Source organism: Lissotriton vulgaris, chromosome 8 (assembly GCF_964263255.1).
Source record: "Lissotriton vulgaris chromosome 8, aLisVul1.2, whole genome shotgun sequence".
Lineage (NCBI taxonomy): Eukaryota > Metazoa > Chordata > Amphibia > Caudata > Salamandridae > Lissotriton > Lissotriton vulgaris.
Window position 1 is genome coordinate 1218730613 of NC_141696.1, and position 15685 is coordinate 1218746297.

The 15685-nt window shown below is 45.7% G+C and overlaps 1 protein-coding gene across 7 annotated transcripts in view; it reads right to left on the reverse strand.

Annotated features, from left to right (window-relative positions):
* NBEA (neurobeachin) overlaps positions 1 to 15439 on the reverse strand; it is a 1820918-nt gene extending 1805479 nt beyond the window's left edge. For all 7 annotated transcript variants that reach the window (XM_086935110.1, XM_086935108.1, XM_086935109.1 and 4 more), the window contains exon 1: positions 14839 to 15439. In XM_086935110.1, coding sequence (XP_086791236.1) covers positions 14839 to 15138 — 300 coding nt within the window. In that variant the 5' untranslated portion in view covers positions 15139 to 15439. The remainder of the gene's footprint in view (positions 1 to 14838) is intronic.
* Positions 15440 to 15685: the final 246 nt, after the last annotated feature.

A 15685-nucleotide genomic window follows, 5' to 3' on the forward strand; every position in this document is an offset into this window, starting at 1 on the left:
AAGCTTGAATTCGAGCATTGGCTTACGAGTGCTTCTCAACTGGAGGGCATGAGGAAGAAGCAGAATATATATATATATATATATATATATATATATATATATATATATATATATATATATATATATATATATATATATATATATATATATATATATATATAACTTCTTTACAGCATCCAGCATACAGGACAGACAAAACTGACCCAATCAAGTAATTTGCCAACATTTATTCCATAAATGTGCCACGCACCACCATGACGTGTTTCGGGCCCAGTAAGCCCTTGATCACATGACGCTTGAAAGAAAAGCCCATAGATTTAAAGTGCAACAGTGCATATCACGTGACCAACGGGCCAATAGACATAAAAAATACTAGCAGCATAAAATACTACTAAAATCAGTTACAACATGCTATTTCGAATTCAGTTAGGGCATGAAAAAACAGAGAGTTGCAGTGCAAAGTTACACAATAGTGCAAAAATACTTTACATGTGCAAATGGCGGTAAGAACTGTCGAAAATGCAATGTTTCCCATAGTTGGGCTTCTTGACATACATCATCGTTGTAAATCATTAACCATGTGCAAACCATCTTAGGAACAGTAAAATGATATGAACAGTCTATTTCACGATCTTGCATATTGCACTGTGATAAATGTATGGCATGTACAGCCCATTCAAGTAGATGCGGTTACTATCTAACCACCCAATATGTGTGGCTAGCAGTTTGAAATACATGCTATATAGCTGATAAAACATAACTGCAACTACCTGGACTGTAAAACGCACTATCCATGTGTAATAAGCCCAAATGCACATCCATCATCCAAAATATTAAGGACAAAATGCAATGATCCTCATAGTGAGGGAGCAAGAGCAATACATGATGCATGATAAAAAAGAATATTATCAACAATGCCAAGTGGTAGCCTGCTTCACAATCCCCCGTTAAAATTGCCTATGTTGTATATATTTCATATTTATTCAAACTTGAATTTATGCATCAAATGTCAAATACTAAAAAGTATACCAAACCCCACACTTAATCCAGTCGGACCACTTAATAAGAGGTGTCCCTGACAAGGTTCTATGAACGGAATTCGGGTTCATCTGTATATGTATATGTGATGTTTGTTGATTGTATACTTGTGTGTATTTAGTCTGATGTTTTTTATATGTGGTTATTTATGTACTGTTTCGTGTTGATTCCAGCCCTGATGAAGTTCCTTTAAAAGGAACGAAACGCGTTGGCTGTTGTCCTGTCATGTTTATTCAAAGAAGAATAAAGGAATTTGACAAGAACGTACTGGCTAAAATGTGGCTTCATTCCTGGTGCTGCCTCCATTTTTTCTTCAATTTAGGAAAGCAATCCCGCACTGGTGTTAGCTTAAGAGGGGCGAGTTTAAAATGTTGCATCGATACATTTCAAAAATATATATGAGAGTGAGTTTAACCTTAGTGTCGGTTTGACCCAAAGGGTATATTTTTAGGAGCATTTTTAGAACTCTTGCTTTATTTTAACAACATACTCGTAAATTTAAAGTGATTTCTAATGCAGATTTTATTTATTTGCTTTATCTTGTCATAAAAGTACATGAAAAGGGTAAAGCAGATCTATGGAAGAAAAAACCTTTCAAAGCAAATAACATTTTAAGTGAACCGAGCTCTGTCTTCAGAAGGAATTATTATATTTCCACTCACCATGACAACTGGTATGACTTTCCACTTTTTATGCACAGCATGCATACAGTGTAATCCAATGATCAATACTGCTACACAAACAGACCTTTAGGCACCATCAATAATGCTTGATGTCACTTCCGCAGACTATGAATACACTAATATTTGCTTTGCATTTGGACTAGATCTGGGTGTGTCCTTTTGAGCCACGGTTGACAAACAGATGAGACAATGCAATATATGAGCAGGGTGCTTAGGATAAAAGGTTCATTGCCTCATTTTGGGGAGCTCACTTTTCAGGCGCGAAGTCCCTTCGTCACATGTTTGAATTTAGGAAAAAAGGCAAACATGTCCAATCAGATTGAAAGGATACTGTACATATGTAAGTTCAAGTTTATGCTTGATTGTACACTTCTAGCATTTTTAACTCGTTTGCCTACATTTGTTTAGGCACACTTTACCAAACTAAAAGGCAGAGTGCAAGGCTAGTGTCATAGAAACAGGTGGCTTAAATAAAGGAAAGATGCAATAAATACAAAAATCTAATTATTCAACCACAAATATTTAATTTAAAAAAAATTGCAAAAAGTAGAATAAACCTATGCATCACTTGAGCAAGTTTTAATATTACTTTGCCACTGTATGAACATGTATGAAGAAGGACCTGGACACCTAGCTTGCCACTTGTCTGTAGCCTCCAGTTCCTGCTTGTTCCAACTGATCCAATGGCACCACAGCTGTTTGGGTTTTCCCGCTCTGGTATTTCCAACTGGGTTTTCCCACTCACCGATCTTCCAGCCAACAGAAGTCCCCCGCACCCCACAGGACCTACCTAATGCAGGTCACAGTACAACTGCATCTCTGGGGGGTCAAAAGTTTAACCTATATGTGCCCGTCTGTGCTCCTACACTCTTGACCCAAGATGCTGCAACAAATACTGCCACTGCGCCGACCCATGCTCACGATAGGACCTTTGACCTGCACCCACTGCCACTTCACCTGCCACTGCAAACACACCAGCCCACCACCCAGCCCAACTCCAAACACAGCACCGGAACAAAAACACCAATTTGCACGTGCCTTACAGCGACTGATCACATCATCATCCACTTTTGCGTGTCAAGTCCTCACAACGCCACCACCAAGATGACCAACGCCCCCCATCGGAGGTGGAACAAAATCTCAGAGACCAGCTGGACGAATGCCTCAACATCTCCAACCTTGCTACCACCACCAATTTCAAACAGGGAGTGAAAAACTTCACCACCTGGATCACCTATTGTGCAGACAGCATTATCCCAATCAAGAGCAACATCCGTAGAAAATCCTCTAAAAAGGCCAGCTTTTACACCAAAGAACTCAGACAGCGAAACAGGACAGCAAGCACTTGGAGAGGAGATGGTGTGCCAGCAAGGACACCTACAACGGGGCAGCCTTCAAGACCTCCCTCAACCTCTAACACAGCCTGCTGAGGGAAACAAAGAAGACAGCACTTGTCGCTTCCTTCAAAACCAGCATCGACAACACCAAGAAACTTTTCAACATAGTTAAGAAACGCAACATCATACCCTCACAGGAACAGTGCGACAACCTCACCCACTTCTTCTACAACAAGATAGCAACCATATACAGAAACTTTGAACCCCAACCTACACCTACGGACTTCCTTGACAGATACGCCACCACCGATACAGACACAAACCACACACTGACAACCTGGAACATCCTCTCAACCCAGGACATCACCTCCACCATGAAATCCATCCACTCAGGAGCTTCTACAGACCCATGTCCGTACCACATCGTTAACCTCGGAAACCAAAGTTTCGGTCAGGAACTCATCACCCTACTCAACACGGAACATTTTCCAATGCCTGAAAACATACCTAAGTCAGACAACTACTTAGTAAAATATGTCTGTTTATGAGCACATTACAAATGGAACAGACAGAATATAGTTGAGACACCATTACATGTTAGACATAACAATTTAGTAAACGTATATGGTGTACATTGTGTTGATGGCGTTTCGATCCCTTAAATGAATAGTGGGATCATCATCAGGACATTAGGGTACCATGCCTGTATAAAATACACTAGTAGGTGTTGAGTGTATCGTTCCTTATCTAGAACATGTAATGGTGTTGCAACTATAGTCTGTCTGTTTCATTTGTAATGTGCTCATAAACAGACACACTTTTTTGCCTGAACGCTTTACTTAATGTTGTTTGTCCGTTCGTGTTAGTAGGGCATAGGATGTGTCCCACTTAGATTGTTTCCTCTATTTTGTGTTATACTTTTATTGCATATTAAATACCTGTCCGGCTGGACAGAGAGATATAGTACTGATTGAGTCTATATTAATTTGTTTTGTACCAGATTACTGTCTAGGGACCACTGTCTTTAGAAATAGCTTTCAAACATTATAACACAGGCTGACAATACTGAGATTATGTTCATAAGGCAAGCTTTGACAATGCCAATGTGTCTGGTTGCTTCACAAGGGAAAGTGCATCTTCGTGGATTCATAGGATTGTGCAAGTGATGTGGATGAGTGAGTGGGTGAATGAGCAGAAATTTGGAAGATTGGAAGGAATAGTGAGTGTATGGATAAATGAATGAGGTGATGGATAGAAGGATGAAGGGGTAAATACACTGATAGATTAGATAGATGCATGAATAAATGCACTTGGTTGAAAAAATGTGAGAGTGAATGGATTGATAAATGAGTGAGAATGCAGGAATAAATTAATTGGTAAGTTGATGAATGAATGGGAGATGTTGCTAATATTTGCATAGCCGGGGTAATAGCTTTCAATCACCAAAGACCTGTGGGGCATCTGTTCCTCGTCTGGTCTAAAAGTTTATTAGCCTGCTTTATGCAGCTTTATTTGCATGGAGCTTGTCGGAATTGAAAATGGATGTCAACAAGGACCCAGTAATTGCCACTGTAATGCCAGTGCGCACATTATGCTAGACATAGGTATTGTGTCTGTATTTTGTCAGGGGTGAACATCATTATGCCTTGGACACCCAGAATATGCGAACAATTACCAATATTAGGCTTGTCCAGCATCATGGAAAACATGGGTGTAATCATCCCATGAGTGTCCATAGTACAGAAATAATAAGCATCATTATGTCTGGGCCAGACTTGTTATAGAAGTGAACAGCATCTCGTTTTGGAGGCCTACATTACTTTCCAGAAGTACCACCAAGCTAAGCATTATAACTACAACGCCAGAGCTTTCACTGAACCAGCCAGGGACCATTAAGTTGCGTCTCTTCTAAATGAAAAGAACCCCTACAAATAAAGGCACACTCATCACATGAATGCCACATTCTGCCAATAATTACCATTATTATGGAAAGAAACAGGAGCATTTTGTCAGAGGTGAGCCACATCAAGTCAGAGATTAACCCAATAGTCGGGCTATGGATAAGATACCAAGGTAGCCCTATATACGGATCAAATTAGAGAGACCTGAGATGCTTCAAGGCTGAGTGAAAAAGAAACCAGGCCCACTCACGCTCTTCTTTCTCGCAATGACACATCAGCACAAACACACACGGCGTCCCACACTTGAATGCACCATTGCATTGTCTCTGGAAACAATATGTTGTAGGGTTCAGATATGAGTCGGAGGCACCGTGGAGTTCAAGTAAGTTTATTCTATGAGAGCACAACACCAGCGCGCCCGTTCACTTCCGCCAGCGAAGCCTCACTGACGGATAACCTGCGGCGCTCACATTAGAACGTTCGGCATCGGGCTATTCCACTGTGGCGCGGGGGTGCGACCACAGTGAAGTTACAACATACCCCCTTTCCTCTACACGCAGGTAGAGAGTCGAGTGATAAACAATGAAAGTACAGAATTAATGGGGCAAGGGGACAGGGAGATAGACAACAATTCAGCTAACTAGAAAATCATTCAAATGTGGAGGTAGCCTCCTGATCCGTAGAGGTCTCTGATGGGCTTTCGCCCCATGAAGGTTCTGAAATGCATCGCTTGAGTTGGTTGCCCTTTGATCAATGCCCAAATTGTCCCCTCCAGGGCCTGGTGCCCTCGTCTCTGTACCTGTGCGGGCACCGTCAAGCAATTGGTGATCCTGAGCTAGCATATACCCTGAGCAAGTTATCTTTGGTGATAGCATTTCTATTAAAGGTTTCAGGAGCGTGGTCTCCCGAGCTGTACTTTGCCACTCTGCGCAAGTTCCATTTCTCTCCATTCTACAATACCACATAAAAGGGATGCACTTCTTTCACCATGAATGGTCCTTGAAACTTACGCATACCTCTGACCCAACGTCCAGACCGGACCTTGACGCAATCACCAACCAGAATTTTAGACCCGTTTTTTCCTGTTCCTTGAACCTTCTTGGGACCATGCACGGGAATTCTCACACACCGCCATTCTTCCCTTCCACCAACTCCCGGATCCACGGAGGCACTAGTTTGGAGGTAGGTTTTCTGCCCCGCATGGCTACAAAAGGGACCATACCAGTGGTGGAATTTTCTGTCGTGCGATAAGCCCACACTAACTAGTTAAGAGTTTTTTCAATGTTGAGATTGTTAGTGAGTGCCAGACTTATGGCGCCCTTGATCATTCGATTTGCTCTCTCTGCAATCCCGTTGGATTGTGGGTTGTACAAAGTTGTGAACACATGTTTTATTCCACATTCACACAGGAATCCCCTCATCTCATTTGAGGATAATTGCGTCCCGTTGTCCGTGATAAGGATTGCGGGATACCCTTCATCCTTAAAAATTGTGCGCAAAACTTTGATAGTAATGCGGGTAGTTATTTCTGAAAGGAGATAAGCAATGAGCCATCGAGTATGAACGTCCATAACTACTAGACCAAATCTCTTGCTGGGGTGGACACTAGGCATAGGTCCAATAAAGTCAAGGCATATACTATGCCACACCGCACCCGGATCCTGGATGGAGCTAGGGGTGGATTGAGGTCCCACTTTAAGCCGTTTTTCAGATTCACAGCATTCACTGCACCTCTCCACCCACCTGATCACATCACCATCCATTCCAGGCCACCAGAACTCGTTTCTCAACCTTTTCTTTGTTATGGTTTGTCCTAGATGCCCTTCATGAGCCAAGTCAAAGAGCTTTTTCCGAACCTCAACAGGGGGAACTAACTTGTCTTCCCGCATGTTGATCTGATCACCAATAATAGATAGCTCATCAATGACTGCGTTATAGGACCAGACACTGACTGGCAAGGTACTTTCCCTGCGCCTGCCCTTTGAGATGAGATTCTTGACATTCTTCAAAACCTCATCATGCGACATGGCCCCTGCCCACTCTTCCTTGCCGACTGCGCCACAACTCCACAGAACTACGTCATTCACACACGAGATAGCTCCTTCGCACTCCTTCTTAGCCACTCCAGGACGGGCTTTAGTCACCTCACAGGTTATCTTCATTGTCGGAGTTGTGATTGCCACCAGTACCCCACTGCCTGCTTGCAGCCAAGCTATTGAAGATAGTATAATTGAACCACAAACAGCCCAATAAACAAACACAATATGGAAAATCTGCATTAATGTATATGCGTGATTAATCTCTCAAGGTTCACTTTTTCAAAAACCTTTACATTTATGGTCGCAGCCCACAAATAGGCCAGTGAGCAATGCGTAATGCAACTCAGCCATGCAGCGTATCTGTTTTGCTAATTAACACATAAATAAAAGGCATGGTCATTTGCAATGCCAATAGCTCAAACTCTTGTAATTGCAAGACCTATTCAAAGAGACAGTTGCCATTGTCCTGGCTGCTCGGAAAGTGAAAGCACTCATTGGCGCACTGAATGGTGCAGGAAAGCATGTTGTGCCTGCAGTAGGAGAAATTCATTAAAGAAAATAGTGCTTACAGACTAAAAAATACACACTGTGTAACAACTGAAGTAAAAGTGCCAGTCCTCATGGGAGGGTACAAATCAAGACAAGGTGTCACTAAGAAGGGACAAACAAGCATATTAACGAATCAGGAGCCAGCATTTACGAAGGACAATGACACAAGCCAATGACAAATACGGGCGGAGAGTGGGCGGGGCTTTTATTCCATACTCTTAAACAGTATGCCGCAGAGCAGGTTCGACCTAAACAATGCTTAAAGAGAAAAGGACCAAATAGTAAACTTGAGAGTTTTCAAAATGTCTGCATACGCTGAATGGCCAAGACAGTGCTAACATTATTATTAAGCAGGGACACCATTTACATAGTACTTACTACCTCCAATACCTAGAAGTGTATAGTGTGTGTGTCTGTAAGAGGAATGACATCTGACGAGTGCTGTCATTTTTTTAATGTAGCTGACAAACACACTGACTGCTCCCACTGCGGGTTCAATTTTCGGTTGGTCGCCAAGGTACAAAACCCCCTTATAAATCACGCCAGTATAAAGATGTTCCTGCTAAACTGCAGGTCGTACCCTAAACATGCCACTGAAATTGTCCTACTATTGGAGGACCTTAAACCTGATGCCCCCTTCCTGACAGAAACGTGGCTTAATAATGAGTCTGAGCCGATCCTTGCCCAAAATCACCCTTACGGCTACCTCATACAACGAGAGCACCATGGAGAAGGCAGAGGGGGAGGGGGGGGGGCTTAGCGATTGTTTTTAAAGACCACTTTAACTGCCACATCTTTCCAGATCAGGTTTCAGATTGCGAGAGCCTCCTTTTCTCCATAGACTTTTCCCCCATAACCACCTTTTCTGGGCTACTAATCTATCGTCCACTCGGACCCCTGGGTCAATTTCTTAACAGTCTCCCAACAACCATTGCCAATTTAGCCTGCTCGCCTTCCAACTTCACAGTATTGGGGGATCTTAATATTCATCTTGACAATACCTCTGATCACACCTCTAATGGACTAAATCTGAGCCTTGGCTCGCTTCAGCTAAAGCAGTTAGTTTCCAATCCCACCCACACTATAGGCCATCTACTTGACCCCATTTTCAGCAACTGCCCCGATCTGACCTCAGGAATGCCATCTCCGCTCGCCTGATCTGACCACTTTTTGATTTCCCTGACTTGGGAAACCACAAACCACATCCTTCCCTCCAATTTGACCTCACGCCGGGAACAGAATTGGTCCAGGTTTCCTACAGAACTCTAGATATTAGCCCTTGAAACCTCCAGACCCAACAGAGACCCCAACCCCATCTTGGCCAACGAGAAATGTAACTGCTGAATCCAGAGATCTTTAGATGCTGTGCTCTCCATCAGACATACCATAATAAATGCAGAGCAAAGTCGTCTCCCTGGTACTCCCCAAAATTGCGGGATCTCAAACAACACTGCAAAGGGTTAAAGAGGAAATGGAGACAGACCTACGCAGTCCCTAGCAAATCAGAGTATAGGGAGGCATAAAGAACATACAAATTTGAAATGAAACTTGCTCAAGCTGCCTTTTACGAGAACAAAAAATCAAAGCAGCCTCTAACTCTCCTAAGGACATCTATCGGATTGCTAAAACCCTCTCAAAACTGCCCCGGAGGCAGCCTACCTCTGACGATGCTCTATCCCGGTGCAACACCTAGCGGAATTCTATCTCCAGTAAGTGCAAAATATATACTCCACCTTCACACCCATCCAGTCCAAATCCACTAATTGTACTGGACATGGAACTCACGTCACACTGGAACTACTTCCCCCCTGGACCCCGTATCCATAGACTATCATGCGGCAGGTAAAGTCGGGTTCTCCCTCAGACCCAGCGCCCCCCGCCCCCTGTTACCAATCACTGCAAACATTTTACCTACTGTACTCAATCTGCTGAACGCCTCAATTTCCGCGGGAGTGGTCCCCCAAGCATGGAAATGTGCCATGTTAAAGACCCTCTTCAAAAAAACAAATCTTGATCATTACAACCTTGGCAACTATCGCCCAATCTCCCTACTTCCCTGGATGAGAAGATCCTTGAAAAACATATTAACAAAGTGCTGGGAGACTTTTTAGGAACCAACAACCTACTCCATCCTTCACAGACTGGTTTTCGTCCCCAACAAGGGACTGAAACTGCCTTCCTCGCTTTAACAGAGGAGGCAAGAAGGATCTTGGACCAGGAAAACTCTGCGGCTGTCATTCTTCTTGACCACAGTGCTGCTTTCAACACTGTAAACCATTTAACACTGATCATGAGGCTAAGGGATCTGGGTGTATCAGGCAATGCCGCCACCTGGATACAATGCTTTCTTGGCGAACGGTCCTTCCAGGGCATCGAAGGCAATGTCATCTCCCAGCGAATGCCCCTTAGTTGTGGTGTGCCTCTGGCTCTTCCCTGAGCCCTACACTATTTAGTATTTACATGAGTCCCCTGGCAGAGTTTATCCTTCCATTTGGCCTAAAAATCATCACCTACGCTGATGACACTCAGCTTGTGGTGGCATTAAACCACCCAGACAAATCATCAAGCATTCTTGAAGGATGTCTCAAGAAGGTCGCCAAATGGATGTAACTCTCTTGCCTAAAACTCGACAGTGATAAAACCGAGATCATGCTTCTCGGAAACTCACCCACTCTCAGCTCAGAGCTATTTTGGCCGAAATGTCTTGGCCCCGCCCCAGTACCAAAAGACCAGATCCAAAGCCTTGGCATATGGTTGGACCGCTCCCTCAGCTTTAACTATCAGGCGGCGAAACTCTGGGCCGCCTGCTTCGGACTGCTGAGGATGCTGCTTAAGCTACTTCCCCTTCTCCCATTTCAAGCTAAAGAAATCATGGTACAAGGACTTACCCTCTCCCATCTGGATTACGGAAATGCCCCATATCTAGTGGCCCCACACTCTACGCAAGCTTCAGATAATCCAAAACTGTGCAGCCCGCACGCTCCTTCAGACCCCTCATAAAGAGAGCCAGATGCGGTGGGTGCTCCTTTTCCTACAATTCTGCCAAGCTCTTCTCCTCCACATGCGGACGGAGCCCAATCTTCTACCCTTCCGCAAACTTTTAAAGACCTTACTTTTTAACAAACACCTCTAACTGCCGATCCCGGTCCTCTCTCTGCGTCTGTTCACAGTGCTGGGAGGCCTCAGGGTAGCTATTGCGCTATATAAAAAAAAATGTTCATTTCATGAGTGTATATATAGATATGGGAAGAAATCCGAATTACTACGCTTGCTTTCAAGAATTAAGGACCATTTAAAATATTAAAATTTTTCCTAGAACATACCCTGTCCATCAAAGAACGGGGTGAAGTCTCCACACCAAGGAAGCACTAAAAAGTTTAAATCTGAGCAGCAGTGTAATTACTGTGAGAATATGGTTTAGCAGAACTATTCATGTAGACCCGCTGCTACTGGAGGCGGGTACACACAGATGCAGCACTATTATCACATATTCACAGCAAAAGAAAAGGTTGTTCAATACAAATATATACAATAAGGTAAATACTTTTACAAAAAGTTCAACATACAATGCTCACTAGCAAATAATGATTAAGCTATAATTGCTTTTCAGCACGGTCTCTGCTGCACTATATCATGCTGATAAACATTTGACAATGCTGATCAAGATAATTCCATACAGTCAGAGTCACTGTGCCTAACCATTGGCTCGGAAACGATCAAGGCTCCGCCCTCTGAAGGACAGACTATGCTGATTGGCTGATCACCCTTCAAGGTGGAGCATCATGACTCAAACCCACTACAGACTGCCCCTAAGCAAAGGCCTCCATAGGCTGCCTGGGCGAGCACAGTCAGAAACTAGAGTAACAAGCATTGGCATAGCCAATAGGTCTCTCCTTCGGGACCTTTTAAGTTTTCTGTTATGTTTTATATTATTGTATGTGAAAGTTCTAATAAATGTGTTAAAACTTTCACATACAATAATATAAAACATAACTAAAAAGTGAGAGCGGAGTGGCGCAGAGAGCAGAGGCAGGGTGCTGTGGCATAGAGCTAAGCAGGCAGAAGGTACTGGAAACACGGGGTGAGAGCGAGAGGGGGAAGGAGGGTAGTGAGTAGAGACAGGCTAAAGGTTCTCCTATGCAGCGCATGCGTGCTGTGTAGGCGAGACCTAAAAACTATAGTATGAATACTTAAAATAAACAAGAAGGTTTTAGGCACAGTGGTGTTGCAATAGGTCGACAATATAGACAGCTTTATCTCCTGTACATGGCAGATTCAGTATCGGCAATACCAGGGAAACTGGAACATGGCATATCAGACATCAGGCTGGGATATACATAAAAGCCTTCATGTAGGTTAGAGGGTCATAGTCCTGGGCCTGCTTAAGCAGACTCTAGAATGTGCACTAGTGGTCAATAAGAAAAACTCCTGGCTCGTAGAGCACATGTGGCACAAGTATGTAAGCGCAATCACCCAGGCAGACGTGTTCTAAAGAATGGGGACACAAAACTCACAACCTAAAGGACAAACCTTGCCACATTGTGTACAGTTGCACATAAAGCCACAGCATTACTTGGTTCATGACAAACAGAAAAAAAGATAAAAAGAAAACTCAAACGATGCATACAGAATTCCAAGTATAGCATTGTTAAAATCTACAATAGGCAGCGAAAATGACTAACAATTGGAAGCACATGACCCTGAAAGAGGGATATATATCCTTATTGGAGGAAAAATCTGATAATGGCACACAGACACATTTCACACAGACGTTTAGCGAAATACATCAGATCCCCCTACATTTTGCGTTGCAAGGCATGGACTAAGGATTCATTTGCATGGAAACTTGTGTTTTTGACTATTGCAGTTGTGTGGTTAAAATGTGTTTTTTATCGCTGTCCATTTTCCGAGAAGAAAGATTGTTAGAAGAGTGGCGTATACCTGCTCTTCCGGAGCGCTTAATCTTATAGTCTCTATAATGAATTGAGTGTAATTTTAGAAGTTTATATATAACATGTTTTTAATGAATCATTATAAACTTAGTCAGAAAAAGTTAACTCATACAACTTTAAAAACTTTCTATATGAATTATTTGGTACACGTGCACGAGCTTTCGATTAAAACAGAGTTGGGCACATTCCAAATTAGATCTCATGAACATTTCAACAACAAAGTCCGTGAATTGAGAGGCGGTAGCAATTCTAGGGCTCCCAAACAAAGATTGCGCCATTATGAACAAATACACAGCTTCTGGTACACTACTGTCTGTTATTCATCTCTTATAGATCATACATTAAAACCAGGTGCAAACAAGCAGCGAGTAGCCCTTTATATCAAGAATGTGTGTCCAGGGGGTGTAGATACGTTGACACAGAACCCCATCTTAAAATAGCCACGTTAAATGTACCATTTTGACATCTGAGGGGACAAGCTTTGTATCTGCCAAGCACTAGTTACATGTCACTGCCCCGTGCAGCACACGCATGCAGGGCCCATCTGTCACCCCGCCACTGGCCCACAATGCACAGGTTCTGCAGCACAGGAAGCTTCCCATTCAGGTCCACAATTACATCACTAGCAGGTGGAAGCATCAATACTTGCTTTTTGCATATCTGTTGTGCACAAGAGGGCTCGCTGTACAATAAGCAAATTTCACACCAAGTAGCACAGAACACAAAATGCAATCTGATATCGAGGCATGAACGAAAACAGCAGTTACGGGCTGACCGTAATCTGATTTAAAGATGCCTGGTGACAAGCTGCAGCTAGTAAGCAAGTGCAGATCTGTAAGTCAAACGTGTCCTGCTGCAACAGTGAGCATGTGAATAGTGAGCATATGAATAACACCCGAGGGCACCCAATGCTGTTCCCAAAACTACCACTCCGGTCTGTCGTAGCCAATAATTCGGATGCAAATTGCAATGCTTTTTTTAATTTGGCAGCTCTGCAGTGAATGGCATTTCTAAAGTCTGAGAATGGGAAGGGTGGGGGAGGGGCCTGACTCGATTTAGACTGGCACTTGGAGCTCTTTCAGGCCTAACACAATCTATTAATTTTGCTATGCACTTAACAGCCTGCTCCGCTTCCTGGCTGCGCTGGGTGAGAGGCACACATGGTGCGCCACAGTGAAGGCAGTCCAGTCCCCCTTTAAGGCGACGGAGGCAATGACCACTGCATGGATGGAACAGGAAGTTGCTCATGTGATGAGGACAGTGCTGCTATCGGGCGGCCCTGAAGCAAGGAGCCCCTTTCTTTGGAACGCTAGTAGACTGACCCCACTCTTATGACTCACTCTGGGAAAGCAGACCTACCTAGTTGCTGCACCGAGAGCATCATATCAGTAAACCTGGTCAGGTTGGATTGTCTCGCGGGTACCAGGGGGAGGGGAGCTCTCGTGCAGAGGGGAAGGGGAGCCCTCTCGTTCCTGAAAACACAGGAGCATCCAGCTAGAGTGCTGGGAGCAACCTGCCTGGCAGCGAGCCCGTGAAGCACACCTCCCTACCCCCAGCAGCACCAGACTGCCAGTGATTCACGTCTGCAGCGCCTCCCCCACCATCCCTCTGCTCCTCCGCGTTTCCTTGGTGGTGCCGCCGGAGTGCAATGTAGGCTGGGCAAAAAAACATGAAGTCATCGGGCAGCCCCGCAGCAGGGACCGTTAGAATCTTGGGGAGCGGGGCAGTATCTCGATGTACCTATCGACCACCTGGGTGGGGTGAAGGGTGGGGATCTGTAACCGAGGAGGGTGGGGAGAGCGGATGCAGGATGGAGCGTTGCAATGGCAACCGCGTCTATTTTGATAAAGGATGCTACAGCCGAACTGGCTGCTGAGAATCCAGCTCTGGAGAGCTCCACTGTTCTAGAACAAGGGGCGAGACCGCAGACACAGGCCGCCCCGGCATGACAGCCGTGTCACCACCTAGGAGTCTGTGCCCCTCATTGTCTGGACGCCTCAGATACATACTGACAAATTATAAATCCAACGTGTTATTTGTTCACACAGCACCCAGCCGGCGTCACGCGCGTACAGCATCACATGCCCCGTTACACAGGTAGTTTTCCACCGACAGGCATGGATTGAGCAAATAGGACATGGGGGTGGCAGCCTGCCCCTGGTACCGGCTTTGTCCTGGTCCAGCCTCCGGGACTGTGCATGCATAAGGGGGCACGTGATGCTGTATGAGGGGCACCTGCTGGCTGACATGTTAAAGCCAAGTGTCTGTGATGCCCCATCACAGGCAGACTCCTTGCACCTCCCTCCCCTTTGCACCCACCCCACCTGCCCGATCCTCACCAGGTTGAGCACGGTCTCCACGATGTCCCGGTTGCTGACCTCTCCGACCTGGATGAGCCCGATCAGCACGGCGAACTTCATGCGGATGTTGCGAATGGGCACGGAGGCCGGGTGCAGCAGGCCGGCGGGCAGCAGCACCGACTGCGCCCCGCGGGGGGCTGGAGGGGGCTCCCCGCCCGCTGACCCTCCACCCGGCCCCGCACCGGAGGAGCCGGACGAGGTGGGCGCATCGCGCTCCAGCAGCAATTCCGTCACCACCGACGCCTGCACCGACACGGCCGCCTTCTCGCAGCTGGCCATCTCCCGGACACACTGCCCTGGAGCCCGGGCGAGGCCCCTGCCCGAGGCACAAAGCGCCAGCCGCCGCTGCCTCCGTGCAGCCTCCCGCCCGGGCGCAGCCTCCGCCCGCTGCGGCGGGGTCCCGGTGATTACACGCCCTGAGGGATCCTCGGCAGACGGGCGGCTACGTGGCCCTGTCCCGGGCCCTGTTGTATGGGGAGCGGCTGGAGCTGTCACCCGCTCCGTGCTGCCGCTGCTGGGTAAAGCCTGCACCGCTCACCGCTCCGCCATGATGCCGCCCCCTGCCTGCGGTAGCCCGCACTGCGCCTGCGCGCGCCTAGCCGGCAGGCGGGGTCCATCTTGGGAGATAGACAGGTGAGGGGGCAGCAGGTGCACGGGCTGGGCATCAAAAAACTGCCCGGGGGAGAGGAAGCACCAGCATTAAAAAGAGGATGGCGCGGGGAGGGCATGGTCTGCAGCAGGGAACTTCAACCCAACAAAAGAGATACAAATAAGAATTATCTTTTAATTACAGCGCGTACATAGAGAAAGTCAGACTACTTTTTCA